Raw genomic sequence first — 26,931 nt, 5'->3', positions numbered from 1 at the left:
TGCAGTAGCAGCAGATTACAGGCTACCAACCAGTGAAGTGCAGTTTGACTCTGTGGTTTAATTTCCTCTGTGGAAGTGGTACCAGGACTCTGGCCAGTGTCCCCCACTGCTCAGACCCACCATAAACATGTCACCATGAACCTTGCCACTCCACGCTGTCCAACAGTGTGCTGGGCTGAGGGGGAAGGGGCTGCTGGGATAGGTGACTGACTGGCTGGTTGGTGGAAATAAATGGGGTACAGGGGGCGTCACTTCCTGTCTTGCCTCAGGAAGGCGTGTTGTGTGATGATTGTGATCACCGTCCGTCCTGTGGTTGGCAGGCCCATGCAGTCTGGAGTCTGGACATAGTGAGGGGTCTCTAACTATCTGGACATAGTGAGGGGTCTCTAACTAACTGGACATAGTGAGGGGTCTCTAACTATCTGGACATAGTGAGGGGTCTCTAACTAACTGGACATAGTGAGGGGTCTCTAACTATCTGGACATAGTGAGGGGTCTCTAACTATCTGGACATAGTGAGGGGTCTCTAACTATCTGGACATAGTGAGGGGTCTCTAACTATCTGGACATAGTGAGGGGTCTCTAACTATCTGGACATAGTGAGGGGTCTCTAACTAACTGGACATAGTGAGGGGTCTCTAACTAACTGGACATAGTGAGGGGTCTCTAACTAACTGGACATAGTGAGGGGTCTCTAACTAACTGGACATAGTGAGGGGTCTCTAACTATCTGGACATAGTGAGGGGTCTCTAACTATCTGGACATAGTGAGGGGTCTCTAACTATCTGGACATAGTGAGGGGTCTCTAACTAACTGGACATAGTGAGGGGTCTCTAACTAACTGGACATAGTGAGGGGTCTCTAACTAACTGGACATAGTGAGGGGTCTCTAACTAACTGGACATAGTGAGGGGTCTCTAACTATCTGGACATAGTGAGGGGTCTCTAACTATCTGGACATAGTGAGGGGTCTCTAACTAACTGGACATAGTGAGGGGTCTCTAACTATCTGGACATAGTGAGGGGTCTCTAACTATCTGGACATAGTGAGGGGTCTCTAACTATCTGGACATAGTGAGAGGTCTCTAACTAACTGGACATAGTGAGGGGTCTCTAACTAACTGGACATAGTGAGGGGTCTCTAACTATCTGGACATAGTGAGGGGTCTCTAACTAACTGGACATAGTGAGGGGTCTCTAACTATCTGGACATAGTGAGGGGTCTCTAACTAACTGGACATAGTGAGGGGTCTCTAACTAACTGGACATAGTGAGGGGTCTCTAACTATCTGGACATAGTGAGGGGTCTCTAACTATCTGGACATAGTGAGGGGTCTCTAACTAACTGGACATAGTGAGGGGTCTCTAACTATCTGGACATAGTGAGGGGTCTCTAACTAACTGGACATAGTGAGGGGTCTCTAACTAACTGGACATAGTGAGGGGTCTCTAACTATCTGGCCTAACTAGAATTGGGCCGTTAAGTCATGTCTGCCTCTTACTGATGCTGCTGGGATGTTTTCAGTATCACCTTACTACCTTTTACAGGCCTGTCAGTGAGTTTGTTAAAAGCCACAACTAATTGAGTCACTTTGTTCATTTGTGTTCACTGATTTAAAGTTTTCTTCCTGTACCTGCTTGCCAGTCACTGGCTCGAGGAGGGAGGGTGTTGTCTTTGTCACAGCATCAGGTGACTTTAACAAAACCAATACACCCTAGAACCAAAAGACAGACAGACCACCGCTGTGGACCACCTGTGTGGATGATTTAGCCCGCTCTCCTCTCCAGGAGACACCCTGGTCCTAATCGGGGTCCACACCCTGGTCCTAATGGGTGGGGGGTCCACACCCTGGTCCTAATGGGTGGGGGGGGGGGGTCGTCCACACCCTGGTCCTAATGTGGGGGGGTCCACACCCTGGTCCTGGTGGTCCGTCAGGGGGATGGGGGATCAGAGGGGGCCATGGAGGTCTCTGCGCAGGTGGCCCCAGAGGGGAGCGGTTGGTTGGGTCTCTGGGAAGTTGGCCCCTCTAGCTGGCCCCCTACCAGACACACGGACATACACTCACGCCAGCTGAGGTGTGTGTGATTTACAATGTGTGTGAGTGGATTGATCCAGGGCTAATAGAGTGGTCTGTGAGCAGCCCTCCATTACTCTGCTCTCTGCTCCTTGTGCTGCTCATTATCATTATTCACTTGTATTTAATCATGGGAGCCCCATTGAGACCACGGTCTGATTTGTAGTGGTGCTCTGACATCAAATAAAATATAGAATAACCAGTACATTACGTTAGAACATCACAAACATCACAGGCATCATAAACAAATTATTAGTCAATCAAAACAATTGCACACCTCGGTGAACTCTTTATCATCGGGGTTTTAAAATGACTAGTGGCACCAGAGAATCCAAATGTCATGAATGTTGTAAGTGATTCCAATAATGTTGATCATGAAAACTAAAAGTGGATTTGCCTAGTTCGGCAGAGGAATCTCAAGAGTTAACCAATCCTGTGGACGGGTTTGGAATCATGGTTTTATACGTTAACAACGAAGTTAGGTAAGTCTGAAGCTTGTATAGTAGAGCTTTGTCAACAGAAAGAGAGTAATGAAGTGATGTACAGGACTTTAAGGAGGAGCTGCCAACCTTTTGATACAGGATGCAGTGATGCATATTAAAACTGTCACCTGTGATAAAGTGAAGGATGCTATGGTAGACTGACGGCATCCAATGGTTTCAGATTAGTGGCTGCTACACTCCCATGAATGGTGTCACCTGTGATAAAGTGAAGGCCGCTACGGTAGACTGCATCCGAAGTATTTCTATGAGAATTAGAAAACATCATACATTTAGTTTTACTGCATGAAGTACCATTGTAAGTCAGCAAGGACTTTCTGCTAGGTGACAATCAGACTGCAGTTCCAACAGCCTGGTCAGCCGTAGAGGCAAAAGCTTACATAAGTGTCATCTGCACATAAATTAATGTTACAGGTTTTTGCAGATAGACCAATATTATTTATATAAATAGTGAAGAGGACAGGTCCCAAAATCAACCCCCGGCAGGACACCTTTAGCAATTTCAAAGTAACTGGACTTGACACCATCAGAAAGCACGTAGTGTCCTATCTGACAGATACAGTTGAAGTGGGAAGTTTACATACACCTGAGCCAAATACATTTAAACTCAGTTTTTCACAATTCCTGACATTTAATCCTAGTAAAAATTCCCTGTGGTCAGTAAGGATCACCACTTTATTTTAAGAATGTGAAATGTCAGAATAATAGTAGAGAGAATTATTTATTTCAGCTTTTATTTCTTTCATCACATTCCCAGTGGGTCAGAAGTTTACTTACTATTTGAGTGTATTTGGTCGCATTGCCTTTAAAATGTTTAACTTGGGTCAAATGTTTCGGGTAGCCTTCCACAAGCTTACCACAATAAGTTGGATGAATTTTGGCCCATTCCTCCTGACAGAGCTGGTGTAACTGAGTCAGGTTTGTAGGCCTTAAAAATCTTGCACGCGCTTTTAAAGTTCTGCCCACACATTTTCTATAGGATTGAGGTCAGGGCTTTGTGATGGCCACTCCAATACCTTGACTTTGTTGTCCTTAAGCCATTTTGCCACAACTTTGGAAGTATGCTTGGGGTCATTGTCCATTTGGAAGACTCATTTGCGACCAAGCTTTAACTTTCTGACTTATGTCTTGAGATGTTGCTTCAATATATCCACACAATTTTCCTCCCTCATGATGCCATCTATTTTGTGAAGTGCACCTGTCCCTCCTGCAGAAAAGCACCTCCACAACATGATGCTGCCACCCCCTTACTTCATGGTTGGGATGGTGTTCTTCGGCTTGGAAGCCTCCCCCTTTTTCCTGCAAACATAACAATGGTTATTATGGCCAAACAGTTTCATTTTGTTTCATCAGACCAGAGGACATCCAAAAAGATATTTGGTACGATATTTGTCCCCATGTGCAGTTCCAAACTGTAGTCTGGCTTTTTTATGGTGGTTTTGGAGCAGTGGCTTCTTCCTTGCTGAGTGGCCTTTCAGGTTATGTCAATATAGAACTCGTTTCACTGTGGATATACATACTTTTGTACCTGTTTCCTCCAGCATCTTCACAAGTACCTTTGTTGTTGTTCTGGTATTGATTTGCACTTTTCGCACCAAAGTACGTTCATCTCTAGGAGACAGAACGCGTCTCTTTCCTGAGCGGCATTATGACTGCATGGTCCCATGGTGTTTATACTTGCGTACTATTGTTTGTACAGATGAACGTGGTACCTTCAGGCATTTGGAAATTGCTCCCAAGGTTGAACCAGGCTTGTGGAGGTCTGTTCTGAGGTCTTGGCTGATTTATTTTGATTTTCCCATGATGTCAAGCAAAGAGGCACTGAGTTTGAAGGTAGGCCTTGAACTACATCCACAGGTACACCTCCAATTGATTCAAATGATGTCAATTAGCCTATCAGAAGCTTCTAAAGCCATGACATCATTTTCTGGAATTCTCCAAGCTGTTTAGTCAGTCACTTTAGTGTATGTAAACTTCTGACCCACTGGAATTGTGATACAGTGAATAAGTTAAATAATCTGTCTGTAAACAATGGTTAGAAAAATGACTTGTCATGCACAAAGTAGATGTCCTAACTGACTTGCCAAAACTATAGTTTGTTAATAAGAAATTTGTGGAGTGGTTAAAAAACAAGTTTTAATGACTCCAACCTAAGTGTATGTAAGCTTCCGACGTCAACTGTAGTTCCCAAACCACTTGCAAGACGCCTGGTCGAGGCCCATTTCAGACAACCTTTTGAATGAGTAGGCGATGGTTGATAGTATCGAAGGCCTTGGACAGGTCTATAAATATGGCAGCGTAGTGATTCCTATTATCTAATCAATTTAATATATAATTTAAGACAAACGCAGCTGCTGAAACTGTCCAGGTCTAAAACCAGACTGGTACACATTAAGAATATCATTTGAAGTTAAGAAAGTTCTTAGCTGAGAATTTGCCAGCCTTGCAAAAATATTACAATCACTATCTAGTTTAGAAACTGGGCGGTAGGTGTCCAGGTCAGAAGGATCCCCGCCTTTGTGAAGGGGAAGGACATGCTGCCTTCCAGATCTTAGGGATAGCCCCAGAAGCTGCAGTAGAAAGGGATCAAGCGAATCCGCACCAGTGGATTGTTGGTCACATACTTTTTGCAAGGCACTTAATACATCATGGACGTGCATCATTCTATTCTATCTGTTTTAGAGGTGAATAAATGACTCCATCTAGTGGAACTTGACATATTTTCAGAAACCATTCTTTCAAACAGATGGCCAGCTGAGGCAAAATGTCTATTAAAAGCACCACACATGTCTGTCTGTTATGGGACCAGAGGCTGTCTTAACCTGCTGGGGCACTGAGGAAGTGGATTTTTGTTGTTTTTATTGTTGTTGATTTGACCACTTTCCAGAATTTAGCTGGATTTCCACCACTCGCAGATAAGCAATGGCAACATACTTATTGAATTGTGTTTCTAACCAGAGTAAGACATCTATTTCTGAAATGTCTAAAGGACTGCCAGTCAGAGGTAGAATCAGTCAATCTAGCCTTAGCCCAAGCTAACTTTCTTTCATTAAATCTTTAAGACAATTGATGCGTGAACCATGGGTAGATCAGTCCTTTACCCTTAATCTCTTATATGGGGCATGGTTATCTGCAACAGAGATAAACAGAGAGGTAAAACGTTTAAGTTTCTGATCATTAGGCATCTTAGAGGACTCCATGACTCTGCCCCTTTGTACTGATCATTAGGCCTCTTAGACAGGATTTCCTCACACAGGCACATATACACCCACCCTACCCCACATACACCCACCCTACCCCACAACCTGTCATGAGGTTGGCCTGGGGGGTAGGTTTATGACAGTCATAAATACCTCTTCCCCCTTTTTCCTCTCTCTACCCTACTGATGTTACATTTGCAAACCCCTTGGATAACATTTCCCCCCATCAGAAGGTGGGGGGAAATGAACTATATTCTGGTAATCCGACCAACTGAACATATGCGGTGGTACTTAATGAATATGATGTCAGTTCGGTTGTCATCTGAGACATTCTCATCAATGATAAGATGACATAAACTCTACAGTGGAAAGTCTACACATCAGAGTTATCGGATTCACATGGAATTGTTGTTCAATTTAAATGTTTGAATATAAAATTATTTGGGATGAAATGTGATTTTAGCTTCTAAAATGTGAGATTTGGGTTTTCATAAGACAGGGCTCTGCTCAATCACTGGCCCGCCCCTGTGAAGGGACATGGGCTATAAAACTTTTCAAACACGCCCTCCTCTCCCTTCCTATATAAGCCCTTGACGACAATATAACCTCCTGTTCCGAGGACGTGAGGACGACGGTCCGATGTCAGAATGGTTCAGATAATAACCACAGAACGAAGCCAACATCAGCGTGAGCTTTGGTTGCGAATGGTATGAACTTTGAACTCTTATTCACTACAGAAGTGATACCTCCTAGCCGTTGAGTTAGCAACAGCCGCTGCAAATGAGGGTTAGGAAGGAACAGGCAGAGTATCCTGTCTACCACACAACGACGTTACTACAACGTATTCCATTTACCAGCAGAGACATTCTTCAAAGGACGAAGGACTCTGTTGGGAAACACGGCCTTCCATCTACCACCAACCTACCGAAGCGCAGCTCAGAGTAAATATTTATAGCATTTTCCTTTTCCAAATGGGGGGTAATTTAGAATGCATAAGATCATGTATTTACGATAGCACAGCTTCCCCCTTTGTTCCTCAGTCTTCCCGCTCTTTCACTCAAACCCAGCCCTTTTCTTTTGTGTAACAAGCTGTCATATCTGTTCCGCCCGCTAGGGGCGTTTTCCTTTATGACATAATTTGTAATCAAGTTATGATTTATTTATGTGTATGAGTAATTCTGTGTGATTAGTTAGGTATTTAGTAAATAAATAATTCAACCCAATTTTGTATTGCTGGTTCAACTTGTTAGCCAGGGTTCGTGCAGATAACCAAGAATTTACAACTTTCAGATGAGACTGAATTAAAATGACGATTAATATTGACTGCTATTGATGTAAAATATTACTAGGTCTTTAAGAGTTTATTCAGAAGATAACCGCTCTATAAATATTATTTTGTGGTGCCCGACTCTAGTTAATTACATTTACATGATTAGCTCAATCAGGTAATATTAATTACGGAGAAATTATTTTATAGCATGTCATATCATTTAATCCGGCATAGTCAAAGACACGACACACCCTACCCCACATCCACCCACCCCATATAATCCACTCTCCCAGCTTTTGGCAGGAGGGGAATAATGCAGTCATTAATGTGTCTTTCTAGCTTCATGTCTCCGAGCGTGTGGGAGAGGAGGTATGCAGCCCATCTCACAGTGGGTAAATAACACTTAATGAAACACTCAGTCTCAGTGGTGGAGCTCTGAGAGAAACCCTACCTACCTCCCTCCAGACTGCTGAGGTTGATGTTTGGACCACTACAATACATTACCTGGTGGGAGACCACAAGCAAACACTACCACTGCCACGCACTAGTGTAGGCCTAATGCCCAAAAAAGGGGATGCATCCCAATTGGCACCGTATTTTCTGTGTAGTGCACTTCCTTTTGACCAGGGCCCATAGAGTTCTGGGCCCGTATTTTTTTTTTACTAGGCAAGTTAGTTGAGAACAAATTCTTTTTTACAATGCTGGCCTTCCGGGGAACAGTGGGTTTAACTGCCTTGTCCAGGGGCAGAATTACTTCTTTTTTTTTTACCTTGTCAGCTCGGAGATTCGATAATGCAACTTTTCAGTTACTGGCCCAACGCTCTAACCATTAGGCCACCTGCCGCCCCAAATATCAAAACCATTATTTCAACAGCTCCAAAGCAATTGCCTGTCCATTGTTGTGGGGACCACTGACTGTCTTTATTCTATCAACAAGACTGCTGGTAACTCTTAACTGTTTAGGACATGAAGTCTCCTAAATATCTGTCGACCAGGTGGGTCTCTTATGAGTAAAGAGGCTTCATGCATAGTTTTTGTGTTTAGCCATAAGAGTAGGAATAAAATGTCTCCTCAGCATTTCGATCAATGTTCTACTCTGAGATGCTGCTATGTGGATACAGTCCCTGGTCAAAAGCAGTGTGTTTTTATAGAGAACTGGGATCCATTTGGGTTACAGCTGTATTCATAGTCAACCTAGTGCCAGGAGTCTTCCCTGGTTGACCATATGACCTGACCAAGAACAACGCTGGGCCCTGAGTAATAGGGTGAGTAAAATCATTTTTGGGTCCTTGAAATACGCTATATAAAACCCATGTATTATAATTATGAATAAATAACTATGCTATATAAAACCCATGTATTATAATTATTAATAGATAATTAGTAGGGCCCAGAGTTCTCCTGGTGATAAATGCACTTAACAAATCAAATGAATTATTTGTATTATTAAGTAGGTTATTATTATTAAGTCTACTCTCCCTTGCTACCACTAGGGTGTTCTCCTCTGTGGCTGGCTGGGTCAGACTCTGGTTCAGGTCTCACTGGTGTTGTAAAGACCAAGTGGTAGTATAGTGGTAGTAAATGAATAGCGGTAGTGGCACTATAGTGGAAGTAAATGAATAGCAGAAGTGGTACTATAGTGGTAGTGAATGAATAGCAGTAGTGGCACTATAGTGGAAGTATAGTGATAGTATAGTGGTAGTGGTATTATAGTGGTAGTGAATGAATAGCAGTAGTGGTACTATAGTGGAAGTATAGTGATAGTATAGTGGTAGTGGCGTTATAGTGGTAGTGAATGAATAGCAGTAGTGGCACTATAGTGGAAGTATAGTGATAGTATAGTGGTAGTGGTATTATAGTGGTAGTGAATGAATAGCAGTAGTGGTACTATAGTGGAAGTATAGTGATAGTATAGTGGTAGTGGTGTTATAGTGGTAGTGAATGAATAGCAGTAGTGGCACTATAGTGGAAGTATAGTGATAGTATAGTGGTAGTGGTATTATAGTGGTAGTGAATGAATAGTGGTAGTAAAAACTGTCAGTAGTAATTTACGCCGGTAGTCATTTGCGTTCTTGGGCACAGGGTTTATGGTGGTCTGCTTGAAACATGTTGGTATTACAGACTCAATCAGAGACATGTTGAAAATGTCAGTGAAGACACTTGCCTGTTGGTCAGCACATGCCCGGAGCACACGTCCTGGTAATCCGTCTGGCCCTGCAGCCTTGTGTATGTTGACCTGTTTAAAGGGCTTACTCACGTCGGCTACGGAGAGGGTGATCACACAGCCGTCCGGAACAGCTGATGCTCTCATGCATGCCTCAGTGTTGCTTGCCTCGTAGCGAGCATAGAAGTGATTTATCTCGTCTGGTAGGCTCGTGTCACTGGGCAGCTCGCAGCTGTGCTTCCCTTTGTAGTCTGTAATAGTTTGCAAGCCCTGCCATATAAGACGAGCATCGAAGCCGGTGTAGTATGATTCAATCTTAGCCCTGTATTGACTCTTTGCATGTTTGATGGTTCATCGCAGGGCATAGTAGGATTTCTTGTAAGCTTCCGGGTTAGAGTCCCGCACCTTGAAAGCGTCAGCTCTACCCTTTAGCTCAGTGCGAATGTTGCCTGTAATCCATGGCTTCTGGTTGGGGTATGTACGTACAGTCACTGTGGGGACGACGTCATCGATGCACTTATTGATTGATAAAGCCAGTGACTGATGTGGTGTACTCCTCAATGCTATCGGAAGAATCCCGGAACATGTTCCAGTCTGTGAAAGAAAAACAGTCCTGTAGTTTAGCATCTGCTTCATCAGACCGCTTTTTTATAGACCGAGTCACTGGTACTCCCTGCTTTAATTTTTGCTTGTAAGCAGGAATCAGGAGGATAGAGTTGTGGTCAGATTTACCAAATGGAGGGTGAAGAAGAGCTTTGTATGTGTCTCTGTGTGTGGAGTACAGGTGATCTACATTTTTTCCCCTCTGGTTGCACATTTAACATGTTGATAGAAATTAGGTAGAACTGATTTAAGTTTCCCTGCATTAAAGTCTCTGGCCACTAGGAGTGCCGCCTCTGGGTGAGTGGTTTCCTGTTTTCTTATTTCCTTATACAGCTGACTGAGTGCGGTCTTAGTGCCAGCATCTGTCTGTGGTGGTAAATAAACAGCCACGAAAAGTATATCTGTTAACTCTCAAGGCAAGTAGTGTGGCCTTCAATTTATCACAATAAACTCTAGAGACTTCCTTAGATTTTGTGCACCAGCTGTTGTTTACAAATATGCACAGACCCCCCCCCCCCCCCCTCCCCCCTCGTCTTACCGGAGTGTGCTGTTCTATCTTGCCGGTGCAGCGTATATCCCGCTAGCTAAATAGAATCATAAAACACGGGACGAGATGTTAAAACCTGTCCATTGTGCCAATAGATGGAATGCACTCGCATGAGATTTGCCGTGATGTTGACAGAGTGGCATGGGAGGTTTATTTCTTAGACTGGGTTAAGATGTCAATTTTGGGACACATCCTCAGTAGTGTGCCTTCGAATCAGTGGATGTTTCGGCCTTTAATCACTAAACACTCTCATCAAAGGTGGCCAGCTAAAGGGTGATCAAGCCTTAGCTTGTGTCCCATGCCCAATTAAGATGTCCCACGGGACTATGCAAGGCAGGGGCCGCATACCTCATATGCCCTCCTCAAGTTGGAGGGATCTGAATTGGGTTCTCAGGTGGGGGTGGGGGGTCATGAAGTTATAGCCCAGCAAGGGTCCTTCCGTTTAATCCAGATCCACTGGCTGCCTCTTTCAGCTGCTTGAGAAACTGCTCTGACGGTCTGCCGCAGAGCCTGTCCATGGATTCCAAGTTCTTTCAGCAACCTGATGGTGGAAGAAGCCACGAATCCTCTGCATCCCACTTCAACTGGCCAGACTTTTGCATTCCAGCCACGCTGAGTTGCGTCTGCTGCCAACTCTGTGTAACGCAGTTTCTTACGCTCGTAGGCCTCTTCAACAGAGTTTTCCCACGGGACTGTGAGCTCTATGATGTACACAGCCTTTCGTGAAGGGGACCAGAGTACCATGTCTGGCCTAAGGTTGGTAGAAGCAATCTCAGGTGGAAAAATTAGTTGCTGGCCAAAATCGACAAGCATCTTCCAGTCCCGGGCCATGGCTAGGTGTCCAGTTTCTGGCTTTGTAGGAGGATACTTGGGCCTTTTCTGTCCCTCCCGGATGAATGTTGTTGTTTTGACGGGATTGCTTGTTTTTGGAGGTAATGAATTGGTTGCACTCCTCTTGGTCTCAAGTGCTGCAGCCAGGCTCTTGAGGACCTGATTGTGCCTCCAGGTGTAGCGGCCTTGTGAGAGGCTGGTCTTGCAACCTGTCATTATATGCCTGAGAGTCGCTGGATCTGGGCAGAGGGGGCAGGTCGAGTCCTCGCCATACCATTGATGTAGATTTTTTGGTGATGGAAGCACATCATAAACAGCTCTTATGATGAAGCTGATGTTGCTTGCCTCCATTTGCCAAAGCTCACTCCAGTTGATCTTTCTCCTCTCCAGGCCTTCCCACCGTGTCCATTGCCCTTGTTTAGCAAGAGAGACAGCCTTTGCACTTCTTGCAGTCTCCTCCTGTCTGCGCACCTCCTCGACCACCAGCTTCCTGCGTTCAGATGTTGTTGCCTTATGGAACGTTGGTTTGCTTGCTGCCAGGCCAAAGCCTCCTCTTCCATGCTGGATATTCATGTCGTCATTCAGCCACGATTCTGTGAAACATGGGATATTACAGTTTTTGAGTAGTAGTATTGACGGTAACAGCAGCTTTCCCAGTCGCCTTCTCCAGGTCCTGACCAGGCATCCGGATCTTTGTCCTCTGTACCTTTGTCGCTTCCTCTTGCAAATAACGGGGATGTCGGTTCTGTGGTGTGTTTGGAGAATGTCTTGTGCGTCATCTTTGTTGTAGAAAAAATCTTTGTCTAATCCGACCGAGGTGAGTGATCGCTGTCCTGATATCCAGAAGATTTTTTTTGCTGTAAGATACGGTTGCAGAAACATTATGTACAAAATAAGTTACAAATAACTCGGGAAAAAAACACATAATGGCACAATTGGTTGGCCACCCATAAAACTGCTGCCATTTCTTCCGTTGCCATTTTGTTGAATAATGATAGTATAGTGGTAATATCATCTCTATTCTCTTTTAATGGAGAGGTGGTGTTAATTTACAGCTTCAGGCTGCATGGCCAGCCTCATTTCACATCTACAGTGATGTGCAATGTTTGGTTTCAGTTCCACAGCTGAATGTGACGGCTCTGCAGCTGAATGTGACGGCTCCGCAGCTGAATGTGACGGCTCCGCAGCTGAATGTGACGGCTCCGCAGCTGAATGTGACGGCTCCGCAGCTGAATGTGACGGCTCCGCAGCTGAATGTGACGGCTCCGCAGCTGAATGTGACGGCTCCGCAGCTGAATGTGACGGCTCCGCAGCTGAATGTGACGGCTCCGCAGCTGAATGTGACGGCTCCGCAGCTGAATGTGACGGCTCCGCAGCTGAATGTGACGGCTCTCCAGCTGAATGTGACATGAATGTGACGGCTCTCCAGCTGAATGTAACGGCTCTCCAGCTGAATGTGACGTGAATGTGACGGCTCCACAGCTGAATATGACGGCTCCTCAGCTGAATATGACTGCACCGCAGCTGAATGTGACGTGAATGTGACGGCTCCACAGCTGAATATGATGGCTCCGCACCTGAATGTGACGGCTCCGCACCTGAATGTGACGGCTCCACAGCTGAATGTGACGGCTCCACAGCTGAATATGACGGCTCCACAGCTGAATATGACTGCACCGCAGCTAAATGTGATGGCTCCACAGCTGAATGTGACGTGAATGTGACGGCTCCACAGCTGAATATGACGGCTCCACAGCTGAATATGACGGCTCCGCACCTGAATGTGACGGCTCCGCAGCTGAATGTGACGGCTCCGCACCTGAATGTGACGGCTCCACAGCTGAATGTGACGGCTCCACAGCTGAATGTGACGGCTCCACAGCTGAATGTGACGGCTCCGCACCTGAATGTGACGGCTCCGCACCTGAATGTGACGGCTCCACACCTGAATGTGACGGCTCCACAGCTGAATTTGACAGCTCCACAGCTGAATATGGGTCGTAGAAGAGTCGACTTGAGTAACTGGGATATGTGTTTGTTTTTCCCTACTAAACAACATAGGCCTAGTTGAATGTACTGTCTGTAAGTCACTCTGGATAACGGTGTCTGATTAACACTTCAGCCTACTCTGAATGAACATAAAGGCAAGCGTTAAGAGGCCTATAGCCTAGTCTATAGGATTTATTAGAGGACAGAGCGAATCATGTCAGTGAAGAAGGTTTCCTACTGAGACTGGTGGTGCATCTGTCAGCCATTACCCCAGCACGGCTTTGACGTGTGTGTGTGTGTGTACACCGTGTGTGTGTACACCGTGTGTGTGTACACCGTGTGTGTGTGTGTGTGTGTGTACACCGTGTGTGTGTGAACACCGTGTGAACATCGTGTGTGTGTGAACACCGTGTGTGTTTATGCGTGCGTGTTTGCATGCGTCCATGAGTGTGTTAGAGGGAGCGTTGTACGCTTGCCGCTATGTCCATCCACACAGCCCAACTCCTCTGACCAGACCCACTGTCCACTTTCACCATTCTGCACACACAGGCCGCAGGACCTCAGATGGGAAGATGGGGCGAAGGTACTAGGGTGTGTTTTGGTGCAGATAACACGTACACCGTGTGTGTGTATCTAGCTAGTGTTGTCCATGGACAACATTGGGCCCCCTAGAATTACATAAAGAACACTTAATTGAATAAGATCTCTATGTTGGACCCACCCAAAGTGAACGCTCTCCGGAAAATCTGCAGAAGTGGTTTTTATGAGGGGTCACAGGTCAGATCTAGTGTAAATCTGGGGCAACACCTCAGTGGGAGAGCTTTGAAGACATTCACGGGGTGCTTCTGCTTTATAAGAATAAGTCAGTGTGACCTCAGGCGGATACCAGGGTGTGTTTTGGTACACACACATAACATGTTGCTACTTGCTTTGCTCGTTTACTTGAACATGGAAAAGGCTTGACTATGTGATCTAAAGACCCTCAAACTGCACTTAGCTTATCTATTGATTTAGATATGCCAGCGAGGCGAACACCATACGCAGTGTCATTATATTGATACACTCTGAATCGGGTTGTTTAGGGCAGGGCTGGAGCAAAAGCCTGCCCACACACTAGTGGCACTCCTGTAGTTTTGAAGAGCCCTTCCCCTAAAGGCTGTGGTTGCTTGGCTGTGTTCCAAATGGCCTATAGGCTGAGCCCTATGGGCCCTGGTCAAAAGTAGTGCACGATATACTGAATAGTAGTGCCATTTGGGATATAACCTTTGACCCTTGGGGCCACATGCTGCCAGTGTTTCTCTTCTTGGCCACGGGGGGGCAGCACTTTCCCATAGCCCAGACCAGGCAGAGGCAGGCACTAGGTAGGCAGGCAGGCACAGCTGGTGAGTGGCAGACACTGGGTGGTTTTATGGGGCATCTCCCCACTCCCACATGGCATGGCAGTGGGGAGGCTGTTTGAAGTTGGGCCTGGTTCACCTCAGGGTGTGGAGGGAGAGATGGAGGGAGAGAGAGAGAGAGAGCGATGGAGGGAGGGAGGTTGTCCATTGTTTGGCAGCACTGCAGAGCCAAGCCAAACGTCTGGAGCACAGCATGGGAAAGCACAGTGTGTGTGGCGTGTTGTCTGTTACTACGGTGTCTGCAGTAAGGAAGAGTCTGCGTAGTTAAAGTAGAATCAGATCAGAAGACTTATGAGAAAGCCAGTTCCAGCCAGTATCATGGAAGACTTTATTAAATACGTTGTATAGCCTAGATTAGACCAGCCTTCTTTGTTGTGAGTTTTTAATAAAAAGCTAATTTATCTAGTTTGTTGATGAGATGTGAGAGAGGGGTTTGGATACGAGGTGGTTTGTGGACGATCTCCAGTGGTGCTTAGCTTGAGGACGACGACTAGTCTAGACAGCGCCCATGACATCATCACACTAGCTAGCTACTGTTGTTTTGGTGAGAGTGACACACACCCAGTCCGCACACACAACCACTCCTGTCCCTCTTGACCACATGCAATTGTTAGGAAGACTGTGCAGTGGCACCTTTGTGTGTGTCATATCTGCTGTTATATGATTAGGCTAACCTCTCTCTCCACCTCTGTCTCTCGTCAGACACAGATCCTCGTCAGTTGGAGAAGCAGGAGCAGCAGCAGCCCACCTATGTTGCCCTCAGCTACATCAACAGGTGAGCAGGCTACTAGCCTAACCCTAACCCTAACCCCTAACCCCTAACCCCTAACCCTAACCCTTAACCCTTAACCCTAACCCTAACCTACACTTTATAAAAAATATGAATACAACAATTTCAAAGATTTTGCTGAGTTACAGTTCATTGAAGAAAATCAGTCCATTTAAATAAATAAATAAATTAGGCCCTAATCTATGGATTTTACGTGACTGGGCAGGGGCGCAGCCATGGGTAGGCCCACCCACTTGGGAGCCAGACACACCCAATGGGGACCCAGACCCAGCCAATCAGAATGAGTTTTCCCCCACAAAAGGGCATTATTACAGACAGAGATACTCCTGAAGACTATTTGTTCAGTGTATTTACCAATCAGACCTTGAACCATGTCTGAAAGGATCATGGTTCTGAAATCCCTAATGAACGCTATTCTTATGGTTCAGTTGAAACTGTCCTAACTCTGGCCAGAAAAGGCATGAAGGACCAAATGTCATTAGTAAATAGATGAAACGGTTACATATGTCAGTATGACCGTGTGGAGGTTTGTGTTTGAGGTCTAAGTCCATGTAACAGTAGAAGTAAGAACATGCCTTCAGCTCACTCAACAGCTAGCCTGAAATGTCACCAATGGTGCTATCCAATAGGATCCTTTTCTATAGCACAACTGGTTGGTGCGTTGTCAAGAAGGGCGGCCACGTGTGTTTGTGATCAGAATACCTCTGGTTGGAGCCCAGTAAGGGGACCGGGACAGTGGAGGAAGAAAAGCTTTTAGCAGTGAACTGATGTCGTTTCATAGGGCCATGCACTTCAGCTTCCAAGGGAATCTGCTCCGTATGTGTGTGTGTGTGTGTGTGTCTCTCTTAGTTCCACTAGCAACTTCCATCTAGCAGCAGTCAGCCTCATCTGGTGGATAAGTCAGTTTAATTGTGTTAGCGTTGGGTAATAGGATGTTATATAGCCCTGGGTCCTACATTACTAGACCAAGATGACATTTCAATCTCATCCCAGTTCTCCATTCAATCACCATATCAAAGAGGTTTAAAAGGGCTGAGGCACTCTGAGGCAGCAGTGTAACTGTGTAATAAAGGGTCTGGCTACCGCTGTCTGTCTCCCTGTCTTTAGACACACATCTGATGTGGTTTCACATTTCATCTGTTCATTTCACTTCTGCTTTAACAGTGTCTGTGTGAACAGTTCATTTTTATGACTTACGTTTACAGAATACTTTACAATGTAACAATGTTTGGTTAGATATATAGGCCTACTGTTAAACATGAAGTTTGGTCAGAGATATAGGCCTACTGTTAAACATGAAGTTTGGTCAGAGATATAGGCCTACTGTTAAACATGAAGTTTGGTCAGAGATATAGGCCTACTGTTAAACATGAAGTTTGGTCAGAGATATAGGCCTACTGTTAAACATGAAGTTTGGTCAGAGATATAGGCCTACTGTTAAACATGAAGTTTGGTCAGAGATATAGGCCTTCTGTTAAACATGAAGTTTGGTCAGAGATATAGGCCTACTGTTAAACATGAAGTTTGGTCAGAGATATAGGCCTACTGTTAAACATGAAGTTTGGTCAGAGATATAGGCCTACTGTTAAACATGAAGTTTGGTCAGAGATATAGGCCTACTGTTAAACATGAAGTTTGGTCAGAGATATAGGCCTTCTGTTAAACATGAAGTTTGGTCAGAGATATAGGCCTACTGTTAAACATGAAGTTTGGTCAGAGATATAGGCCTACTGTTAAACATGAAGTTTGGTCAGAGATATAGGCCTACTGTTAAACATGAAGTTTGGTCAGAGATATAGGCCTACTGTTAAACATGAAGTTTGGTCAGAGATATAGGCCTTCTGTTAAACATGAAGTTTGGTCAGAGATATAGGCCTACTGTTAAACATGAAGTTTGGTCAGAGATATAGGCCTACTGTTAAACATGAAGTTTGGTCAGAGATATAGGCCTACTGTTAAACATGAAGTTTGGTCAGAGATATAGGCCTACTGTTAAACATGAAGTTTGGTCAGAGATATAGGCCTTCTGTTAAACATGAAGTTTGGTTAGATATATAGGCCTACTGTTACACATTTAGTTTGGTCAGAGATATAGGCCTACTGTTAAACATGAAGTTTGGTCAGAGATATAGGCCTACTGTTAAACATGAAGTTTGGTCAGAGATATAGGCCTACTGTTAAACATGGGAGTGGTTTCAATGAATGATAGACTCAGAGCACATGTTGTTGTACAGTTACTTCAGCGATATACGTTTGTAACGGAGGAGGTTCTGTGAACAACCACACTGGCATGATGAGACTAATCTTGCCTAAGATCCGACTTATGTTAACTCCCTGAGCTAACAGCTAGGCTTTAGCTCAGCAGGCTAGCACAGCCTTGTGGCGCGCAAACCGAGTGGTTGTGTGGTTGTGTGTCCTCATCCCTCACTCTCTGGCCCCTCCCTTGCCCAGGTTTATGACAGAGGCAGCGCGTCGGGAGCAGCCTGAGAGGCTGAAGAGGAAGGTGCACCCCAAGCTGTCTCAGTCTCTGACAGGCAGTCTGCCTCGTAGCAGTGACGTCTCCACTCCTCCCAGACGCAGCAGTGGGAACCTCACCCCTCCCATCACACCCTCCTCCTCCTTCCGTAGCAGCACTCCTACAGGTAGGTTACCGTGACAACAGAGTACAGCACCGTCATCTAGGAGGCAGGCGTCAGTAGTTTATGTAATGTGGATTATGTCACTTCCTTGTCCCATATTTTAGTGTGGATCAGGAAATGCCTCTTAAGTTTCAGGAGAAGACATGGAGGTAATTCAGGGAAGATGGGTGCTGTAATGTCTCACAGCAGGGTCCTTAGAGAAGCATAGAGGGTTGACTCTCACAGTCAGTTGGTATAGTTATACACAGGGAAGGTACAGGGCTTATTTAATCAGAATCTCATCATTTTAAGTTGTCATGGTATTTACTTACTTGTGTTCTTTGTTTGTGTCTTTCCCATGTTGCCACTTAGTAAGATATGCTGGGTTTTTCTCTCCTAGTTGCTGCTCCTTGTCTCTTTGGTTCTTGTGGTTGTGGAGCCAAATCTTATTTTGCATTGCCTTAACCCTGGGACCTTGTGAAACGGGCTAAATTCTTTCCCACAAAACAGCATTTTTTTCAGTCTCTCCACAAACTTGGGCTCAGTAATAAGGCAACAGTAGAACCCTGTGGGAACCCTACAGCCAGAACACATGTGGAAGGCTTGAGTCTGAATCTGTCTCATCAGCCGGTCCAAAACCCTTGAGGCTAGGATGCCCATGCCAGTCATAGGATACGTCCCGAATGGCAGTCTATTATAGTGCACTATGGGCCTTATGGGCCCTGGTCAAAACTAATGCACTATATAGGGAATAAGGTACCATATGGGACTCAGCCTTAGTCATTAACTGTGCTTGAATCAGAGCAGAGTACTGGAGTTGCTGAAATAGGAGTATTACTCTAATTGTTTATGGACGGCAGTAGGCACGTTTTTATGACAAATCATATTGTGATGGGTGTTGTGTGTGTCTGTGTGTGTTTCTCCCCTTCAGGCAGTGAGTATGATGAAGAGGAGGTGGACTATGAGGAGTCAGACAGTGGTGAGTCCTGGACCACAGAGAGTGCCATCAGCTCAGAGTCTATCCTCAGCTCCATGTGTATGAATGGAGGAGAGGAGAAACCCTTCGCCTGCCCTGTGCCTGGCTGCAAGAAGCGATACAAGGTGGGCCAACCGCACTCAGTCCATTTAATCAATACCATGTGTAAATGCTCTGACATGTGATCAGATGATTGCAACCAGATAATACAAGACGCATGTTATTACCGAGTGTAAATGGGGTCTCATATCCTCTCCCTTGCACTGCCCCATGAATAGAGCCAGGGGTATTCCATGTGACATGTCCAGGAAAAATCTCAAACAGCTTTTAACTAGAGCCCTGAGTTAAACTAAGAGCCAGAGTGTTTATTCATCAGGTCATGTGGTCAGGGAAGTATCCTGTCTCTACCTACCTGTCTGTGGATATTGGCTAGATACATAGTCTATGCTTTCTGTTCGAGTGTCTCCTTCTCATAAGACTCCAGATTAAAACCATCCATTACCCAAGATGTTGGTTTGGTCCGAAACAGACCAAGGCTCTGCATGCAGATAAAGCAACACCTCACGGCACAACGCCTCTCCCATATTTGACCTAGATAGTCTGTGTGTATCTACTGATATGTAGGCCATGTGTGCCTTTTGTAAATTGATATAGTTCTGTCCTTGAGCTGTTCTTGTCTATTAATGTTCTGTATTATGTCATGTTTCATGTTTTCTGTTGGACCCCAGGAAGAGTAGCTGCTGCTATGTGAGGTCTATATAACATCCCAGTTCAAACGGATGTCAAACACCGCCATCGTGTTCCTGCTGTTGAGAAAACAGGGTGTTGCAGCATGTCAACATCTTGACATACATCCACGTCCACTGCAGTGATTTAGGGAGTTTTTCCAGGATGTCCCATCTGGGTTGGCTGTGTGTCCGGGATAAATGGTGCTCAGCTTGAGAAAATGGCATTGCTGATGTGAATGACAGGGTTATGGCTGATGACACAGTTAGTAGACTCTAGAACACGTGTCAAACTCATTCCACGGAGGGACGAGTGTCTGCGGGTGTTCCCTCCACCCCTGTTCTCCCCTCACCTGATTGTCTAGGTCTTATTTGAAAGGAAAAACATTAAACCTGCAGACATCCTGCTGTACAAGAAACATGATATATAGTTAGTAGTAGACTCTAGGCTGTACAAGAAACATGATATATAGTTAGTAGTAGACTAGGCTGTACAAGAAACATAATATATAGTAGTAGACTAGGCTGTACAAGAAACATGATATATAGTTAGTAGTAGACTCTAGGCTGTACAAGAAACATCATATATACAGTACCAGTCAAAAGTTTGGACACCTACTCATTCAAGGGTTTTTCTTTATTTTTACTATTTTATAAATTGTAGAATAATAGTGAAGACTTCAAAACTATGAAATAACACATATGGAGTCATGTAGTAACCAAAAAACTGTTAAACAAATATATTTGAGTTTCTTCAAAATAGCCACCCTTTGCCTTGATGACAACTTTGTACACTCTTGGCATTCTCTCAACCAGCTTAGTGGAACGGTATCAAATACATCAATCACATGGTTTCCATGGTTTCCAGGTGTTTGATGCCATTCCATTTCCTCTGTTACAGACGTTATTATGAGCCGTCCTCTCCTCAGCAGTCTCCTGTGAACTCAATATACTTTAAAATGAGTAAAACCATTTTGAAACTGCGTACAAATGATATTGTACCTACATTCATACAGTATCTTGACTGTGTCCAGCTCACTGATAATCACCCAAGTGAAAGCTAGACAGTCAGGGAGTATAAAAAAGTATAGGACAATTGTTTTGCACATTTTTACAGTGAGGAAATATATTTTCCGTGCAGCCCCCGGAGAGTGCTGAAGACCGAATGCGGCCCCCGGGGCTAAATGAAATTGACAGGCCTGCTCTAGGCTGTACAGGAAGCACGCAGAGATGAAGGATGTTGAGTTAGATCAGCTGACATCTGGACAAATATTGTTGAATCCTTTACGAGATGTAGAAATGATCAAGTATAATTTTATTATATTCTCACTAGGCTGTACAGTAAACATGCAAAGAGCTGTGTAGAGCGCTGACTCAGGTTTAGTTGACTGAAGACATCTCTAGGTGAATCTAGGGTACTGTAGTGTGGTGAGAGACTCATGACTGTTATAGGAGATAGGAGATCCAGTGTTCTCCAAATCCAGTCGAAGACCCTGATTGGTTGAATTTTTGAATCAGATGTGTGAATCAGGGCTAGATCAAAGGGCCCTGTACACACCCAGTAGCACCCCAGGACTGGAGTTGGTGAACACTGGACTAATTCAGACTTAGCTTACTCTGCCCTCTTCCACTCTGTACTGTCCCCTCCCCCTCATTCAGAATGTGAACGGGATCAAGTACCACGCCAAGAACGGCCACCGGACACAGGTCCACATCCGCAAGCCCTTCAAGTGCCGCTGTGGGAAGAGCTACAAGACGTCCCAGGGCCTGAGGCACCACACCATCAACTTCCACCCGCCAGTCTCCGCCCACATCCACAAGATGCAGCAGTAGCACCGTCCCCACAGAAATAGAATCCCTTGAACATCATCCTGTTCTAGTGATTCTGTTTCTATGGACCCAGTACACTACTCTTTTATTGCATGCTTTAAAATCACCTCATTTGTATAGATATATATATATTTTTTAATCATTGTTTTGGAATGTATTTTCTTCACAGCTGTTTACTTTCTCACATTTGAGCGATCATGTGTCTTTTTGATAATGTTTTTGGCACATAGGGCTTGATGTTAAGATGATGATGCGTTTGAAAGAGCGCGTATTGCCACGTTCAAAACACCTCGGAACTCTCCCAGCGCAGGGATCTTTTCTTTTTGTGACTGGGAATTCCGAACGGTCATCCAACTCGGAAACTCTGGCATCTTTCTAGAGCTCTGACTTTCCGACCTGAAAATCACTGACGTCATGATTTGATCCGTTTTTTCCCTGCGAGTTCCCAATGGTCTTGACATCACCATGAGTCAAGGTTCACAGCCATGCTTCTGGGCTGTTCAGCAGAGCAAAACATTTACATACAGATATGTTGTGTACGTTGCAACCCAATGAATTTGACTTGAGTGTTCAGGTAATGCTGTGTTTGAAAAGAAGAGGCATGAGAGTGGTGAGGCCAGGGGAGAAAGCAAGCATCACCACCACACCATCACAAAATCTGAATGTTTGTCAAAGATGACGATATATTCCTGAAAGATGTATAAACTTTCATAATCAGGTGTAAAATAGTAAGCTCTTATATTTTGTGTTCTGTTCTGAAAGTGTATTTTTATGATTCACTTTGCCAGGATTTTCACTCAACTTGTTTTGTGTTTTAGAACTAAAAGACTCAGGTGAAAATTCACCACAAGCATTTCAGCACCACAATCCTGCCTGTGTGTTCTGATAGGATGCGTCCCAAACGGCACCGTATTCCCTATATAGCGCACTACTTTTGACTAGAGCCATGTGGGTCCAGGTCAAACAAAAGTAGTGCACTATATAGGGAGCCATTTGGGAAACACAAAGTATTTTAGAGTCAGCTGTTATGCTGTTCACTGGAATCTTGGGGTTGGGTGTCACAGCAGTCCCAGTTATCCAGAACCCTTCCATTCTAGGGTGCTGAGCAGTTATCCTCTTCGCCAAAGCCGGGTGAAGCATTTAAGCACTTTGTAGTAACCAGTTGCCAATAACTCTGCTGCTGCACACACCAACCTGACATGTAGCAGTCACAGGAACTAGAGAGAGCCAGACTGGAAGTACTCCACCTCTCTGCTGCTGCTGCACACACCAACCTGACATGTAGCAGTCACAGGAACTAGAGAGAGCCAGACTGGAAGTACTCCACCTCTCTGCTGCTGCTGCACACACCAACCTGACATGTAGCAGTCACAGGAACTAGAGAGAGCCAGACTGGAAGTACTCCACCTCTCTGCTGCTGCTGCACACACCAACCTGACATGTAGCAGTCACAGGAACTAGAGAGAGCCAGACTGGAAGTACTCCACCTCTCTGCTGCTGCTGCACACCAACCTGACATGTAGCAGTCACAGGAACTAGAGAGAGCCAGACTGGAAGTACTCCACCTCTCTGCTGCTGCTGCACACACCAACCTGACATGTAGCAGTCACAGGAACTAGAGAGAGCCAGACTGGAAGTACTCCACCTCTCTGCTGCTGCTGCACACACCAACCTGACATGTAGCAGTCACAGGAACTAGAGAGAGCCAGACTGGAAGTACTCAACCTTTCCAAGGAGTTTTCCATTTGTTCAGGTCTCCAGTGTTTCCTGGGTTGAGATTATGTATCTGGTTGCCTTGAATTGTAGACCACAAGATTGAGTTCCAATCCCGTAAGTATCTGTGTATAGCTTCAGGAATGGCTAACTTGAGTTACAGTAGACATTCTTGTCAAAATAAAAATGGCCAGATCTCAATTCTGGTATTTTGTCCCTCTAGCCTCTATGTAGTCTAATAAACGGTACTGTGTCATACTGGTGATCAGAGAGAGCAAGGGACTAATCAACAACCCAATCAAAACATCACGGAAATCAATGTCCTTATGGAACTACACGTTAAGGCTGCGTCCCAAATGGTAGCCTATTCCCTCTATAGTCCATATGGCTCTGGTCAAAAGTAGTGCATTAAATAGGGAATAGGGTGCCATTTGGAATGCATGATGTAGATGGTCATTGACAGTATTATACTGCCATATGGAGGGAAGTATTTGATATATTGTGTATAGTAAATGTATTGTGTCAAGTGCATTAAATTATATTTTCATATGTTTCTGGAGAATGATGACTGTGTGTATGTATCCTATATATTTATTTATTTTACTAGGCAAGTCCGTTAAAGAACATTCTTATTTACACTGACGGCCTACCGGGGAACAGTGTGTTAACTGCCTTGTTCAGAGGCAACACACTGACGGCCTACCGGGGAACAGTGTGTTAACTGCCTTGTTCAGAGGCAACACACTGACGGCCTACCGGGGAACAGTGTGTTGCCTTGTTCAGAGGCAGAACGACAGATTTTTACCTTGTCAGCTCGAGGATTCCATCTAGCAACATTTTGGTTACTGGCTCTAACCACTAGGCTACCTGCCACCCCTATAAACTAAGGCAACAGCAGAGGTTGTTTAGTAACTGACTGATGTACAAAACTAGCTGCTTTAGGAATGTAGCTGTGATTACAATACAACTGCCTCTGTGTTCCTGGACATTTCTGCACCATTACAGATGTTTTACATTGAGACCCAGGTCTGAGTATGTATGTGTACGAGGCATGGAAGTAAGTGGCTATATTATAGTCTGATACTCTATATTGTTCCAAACAGACTTTATTAGTTAAGATTTCATTACATGGGACTCAAAGAAATCAAAGGTTTTGTATAATTGTGAAATAACAGAATCCTGGCATGCATGTTAATCAGTAGCGAAAGGTGAAACATGACTTCTTTATTCAGACAACCAAACCAGTGGACTAAATCATGAGAATCAACTGACACTAAAATATAACAGCTCTTTCTAACCAGACATACTGAAAAAGCTTATAACGCCGTTGGCTCTTAAAAGATTATTCTACAATAGATGATTTAAAGATAATATAATAATCAGGTTTAGAAGCAAATGATTTGTCCCGTCTGTCTGCATATAGTGCAGCGAGGTGGCTGCTTTCTAAACATCATGAATACCTGAATTTGACTATGAAGCTCAGGGGAAAGCATTTGGGTTGGAACAGTTGAAATGCATGTATGATGTAGCTTACTTTCCCTGACTTCACATAGTCTAGTAGTGTCTGGGACTGATCCGAGGGGTCAGAGATGAGCACAGCCATAACATCTCACTAATACAATCAGAGGAATAACAAATAAAATGGGACACTTCATATTAAAGACTGATTCACACAGATATATGTATCCCTGGTCTGAATTATACATCAAATCAGAGCACCAATCACACTGCCGAATAAGAAGACCGTTTCCCTAGTTAATAAAAGACGCTCATCAAAACGCCACCGGTCCTAAAGGTGAATCAGAATGAGATCGTCACACCTGTTACATGTGTCAGGGGAAAAGAGCAAGGCAGTTTCATTTCAGTGGCGACTGACAGAGGGTTGTAGCGGGGATGAGGTTTTTAGTCAAAGTTGAGCACGTTGGCGGAGTCAAAGTGGGTGAGCACGTGGTTCTCAAAGACCTTCTGGTCACAGTCGAGGGGGAACTGCTCGCTGCACATGGGGCACACCTTCCAGTGGCTCTCTACATGCTCCACAAACTTACTCTGGTCGTAGTTGGGCGGGAAGATCAACTCACACAGTGGACAGCGCATGTGGACGTTCACACTGCACAGAGGAGAGACGGAGAGAGAGAATGGAGTGAGAAGGAGAAGGAAGAGATGGGGAAAGAAACAAAGTAAGGTTAGGGAGAGAAGGAGAGAGGGCAACAGGGAGAGAAGGTATTGAGAGGGCAACAGGGAGAGAAGGTATTGAGAGAGAAACAGGGAGAGAAGGTATTGAGAGAGCAACCAGGAGAGAAGGTATTGAGAGAGCAACAGGGAGAGAAGGTATTGAGAGAGCAACCAAGAGAGAAGGTATTGAGAGAGCAACCAGGAGAGAAGGTATTGAGAGAGCAACAGGGAGAGAAGGTATTGAGAGGGCAACAGGGAGAGAAGGAGAGAGGGCAACAGGGAGAGAAGGTATTGAGAGAGCAACCAGGAGAAAGTGTATTGAGAGAGCAACCAGGAGAGAAGGTATTGAGAGCAACCAAGAGAGAAGGTATTGAGAGAGCGACAGAGAGAGATGGTTTTGAGAGAGCGACAGACAGAAGGTTTTGAGAGAGCAACAGGGAGAGAAGGTATTGAGAGCGCGTTGGGTTAATGAGCGGCCAAGTGATGATGTTGGCAGAGGGAGCAGAGCAGGACAGCTAACAGGCTAATAAAGACCATCTGTCAGGGGGTCTACTCTACGTGGGTGGGCCACTAGCTGGGCCACTCATGATAACACCTACATTACAGAACAAAGACTTTACACAGGTTGGAGCTGGGAAGCTGCTGTGCTGGGGTGAGAGACCAACTTCAATGCATTTTGGGGAGTGCAGGCCTTCAGAGTGTGTATGTGTGTGTTACCTGGACTCAAAGCCAAGTGGAGTCTGTCCATCATTTAAGAATGGGCTGTGGGGTTCAGTAGTTGCTGCAGGCTGTTCATTGGCATTGCCCTGTGGTGGAGGGTAGAAAACTACTTCAGAAATACTATCTATCACACACAACTGTTGAAGCAGAAATCCTCCTCCCACTGTGTATGATGCAACATATCACTGAGAACCTCATTGGAGGCTGGTGTCACTTAAATCAGAGGACAGCTGTAAGGCTGTAATGAAGGTAACAGTATCAAACATGCTTTCATAACGTACACTTTATTCATCTCCAATTATTACTAGGAGCTGTCCTCCCATCACCAGCCTCCTCTGGTCTATCTTTAAGGCAGACAAACTGACATTGTGGATTTTTTCAGACTAGCTGACTACCGTTGTTGTCCTCAGACTAGCTGACTACCGTTGTTGTCCTCAGACTAGCTGACTACCGTTGTTGTTCTCAGACTAGCTGACTACCGTTGTTGTTGTTCTCAGACTAGCTGACTACCGTTGTTGTTCTCAGACTAGCTGACTACCGTTGTTGTTCTCAGACTAGCTGACTACCGTTGTTGTTCTCAGACTAGCTGACTACCGTTGTTGTTGTTCTCAGACTAGCTGACTACCGTTGTTGTTCTCAGACTAGCTGACTACCGTTGTTGTTCTCAGACTAGCTGACTACCGTTGTTGTCCTCAGACTAGCTGACTACCGTTGTTGTCCTCAGACTAGCTGACTACCGTTGTTGTTCTCAGACTAGCTGACTACCGTTGTTGTTCTCAGACTAGCTGACTACCGTTGTTGTTCTCAGAC

At 44.9% G+C, this 26,931-nt stretch overlaps 2 protein-coding genes across 5 annotated transcripts in view; one reads left to right on the top strand and one right to left on the bottom strand.

Moving 5' to 3' along the window:
* LOC110512497 (juxtaposed with another zinc finger protein 1) overlaps nucleotides 1-23,785 on the top strand; it is a 37,245-nt gene extending 13,460 nt beyond the window's left edge. Inside the window, exons 2-5 of the mRNA XM_036936813.2 lie at nucleotides 15,280-15,352; nucleotides 17,819-18,009; nucleotides 18,917-19,086; nucleotides 21,346-23,785. Coding sequence (XP_036792708.2) covers nucleotides 15,280-15,352; nucleotides 17,819-18,009; nucleotides 18,917-19,086; nucleotides 21,346-21,519 — 608 coding nt within the window. The 3' untranslated portion in view covers nucleotides 21,520-23,785. The remainder of the gene's footprint in view (nucleotides 1-15,279; nucleotides 15,353-17,818; nucleotides 18,010-18,916; nucleotides 19,087-21,345) is intronic.
* Nucleotides 23,786-24,317: 532 nt separating this feature from the next.
* The window catches only part of tax1bp1b (Tax1 (human T-cell leukemia virus type I) binding protein 1b), a 35,723-nt gene continuing 33,109 nt past the window's right edge, over nucleotides 24,318-26,931 (bottom strand). For all 4 annotated transcript variants that reach the window (XM_090187321.1, XM_090187336.1, XM_090187328.1 and 1 more), the window contains 2 exons: nucleotides 26,119-26,207; nucleotides 24,318-25,336 (listed from right to left, as the gene is read on the bottom strand). In XM_090187321.1, coding sequence (XP_090043447.1) covers nucleotides 25,132-25,336; nucleotides 26,119-26,207 — 294 coding nt within the window. In that variant the 3' untranslated portion in view covers nucleotides 24,318-25,131. The remainder of the gene's footprint in view (nucleotides 25,337-26,118; nucleotides 26,208-26,931) is intronic.

Source organism: Oncorhynchus mykiss, chromosome 2, assembly GCF_057628025.1.
Source record: "Oncorhynchus mykiss isolate SJ-2025 chromosome 2, ASM5762802v1, whole genome shotgun sequence".
In the NCBI taxonomy this organism is placed as follows: domain Eukaryota; kingdom Metazoa; phylum Chordata; class Actinopteri; order Salmoniformes; family Salmonidae; genus Oncorhynchus; species Oncorhynchus mykiss.
The sequence above is the reverse complement of the archived record's forward strand: the minus strand, read 5'-3'. Positions and strand labels throughout refer to the sequence as shown.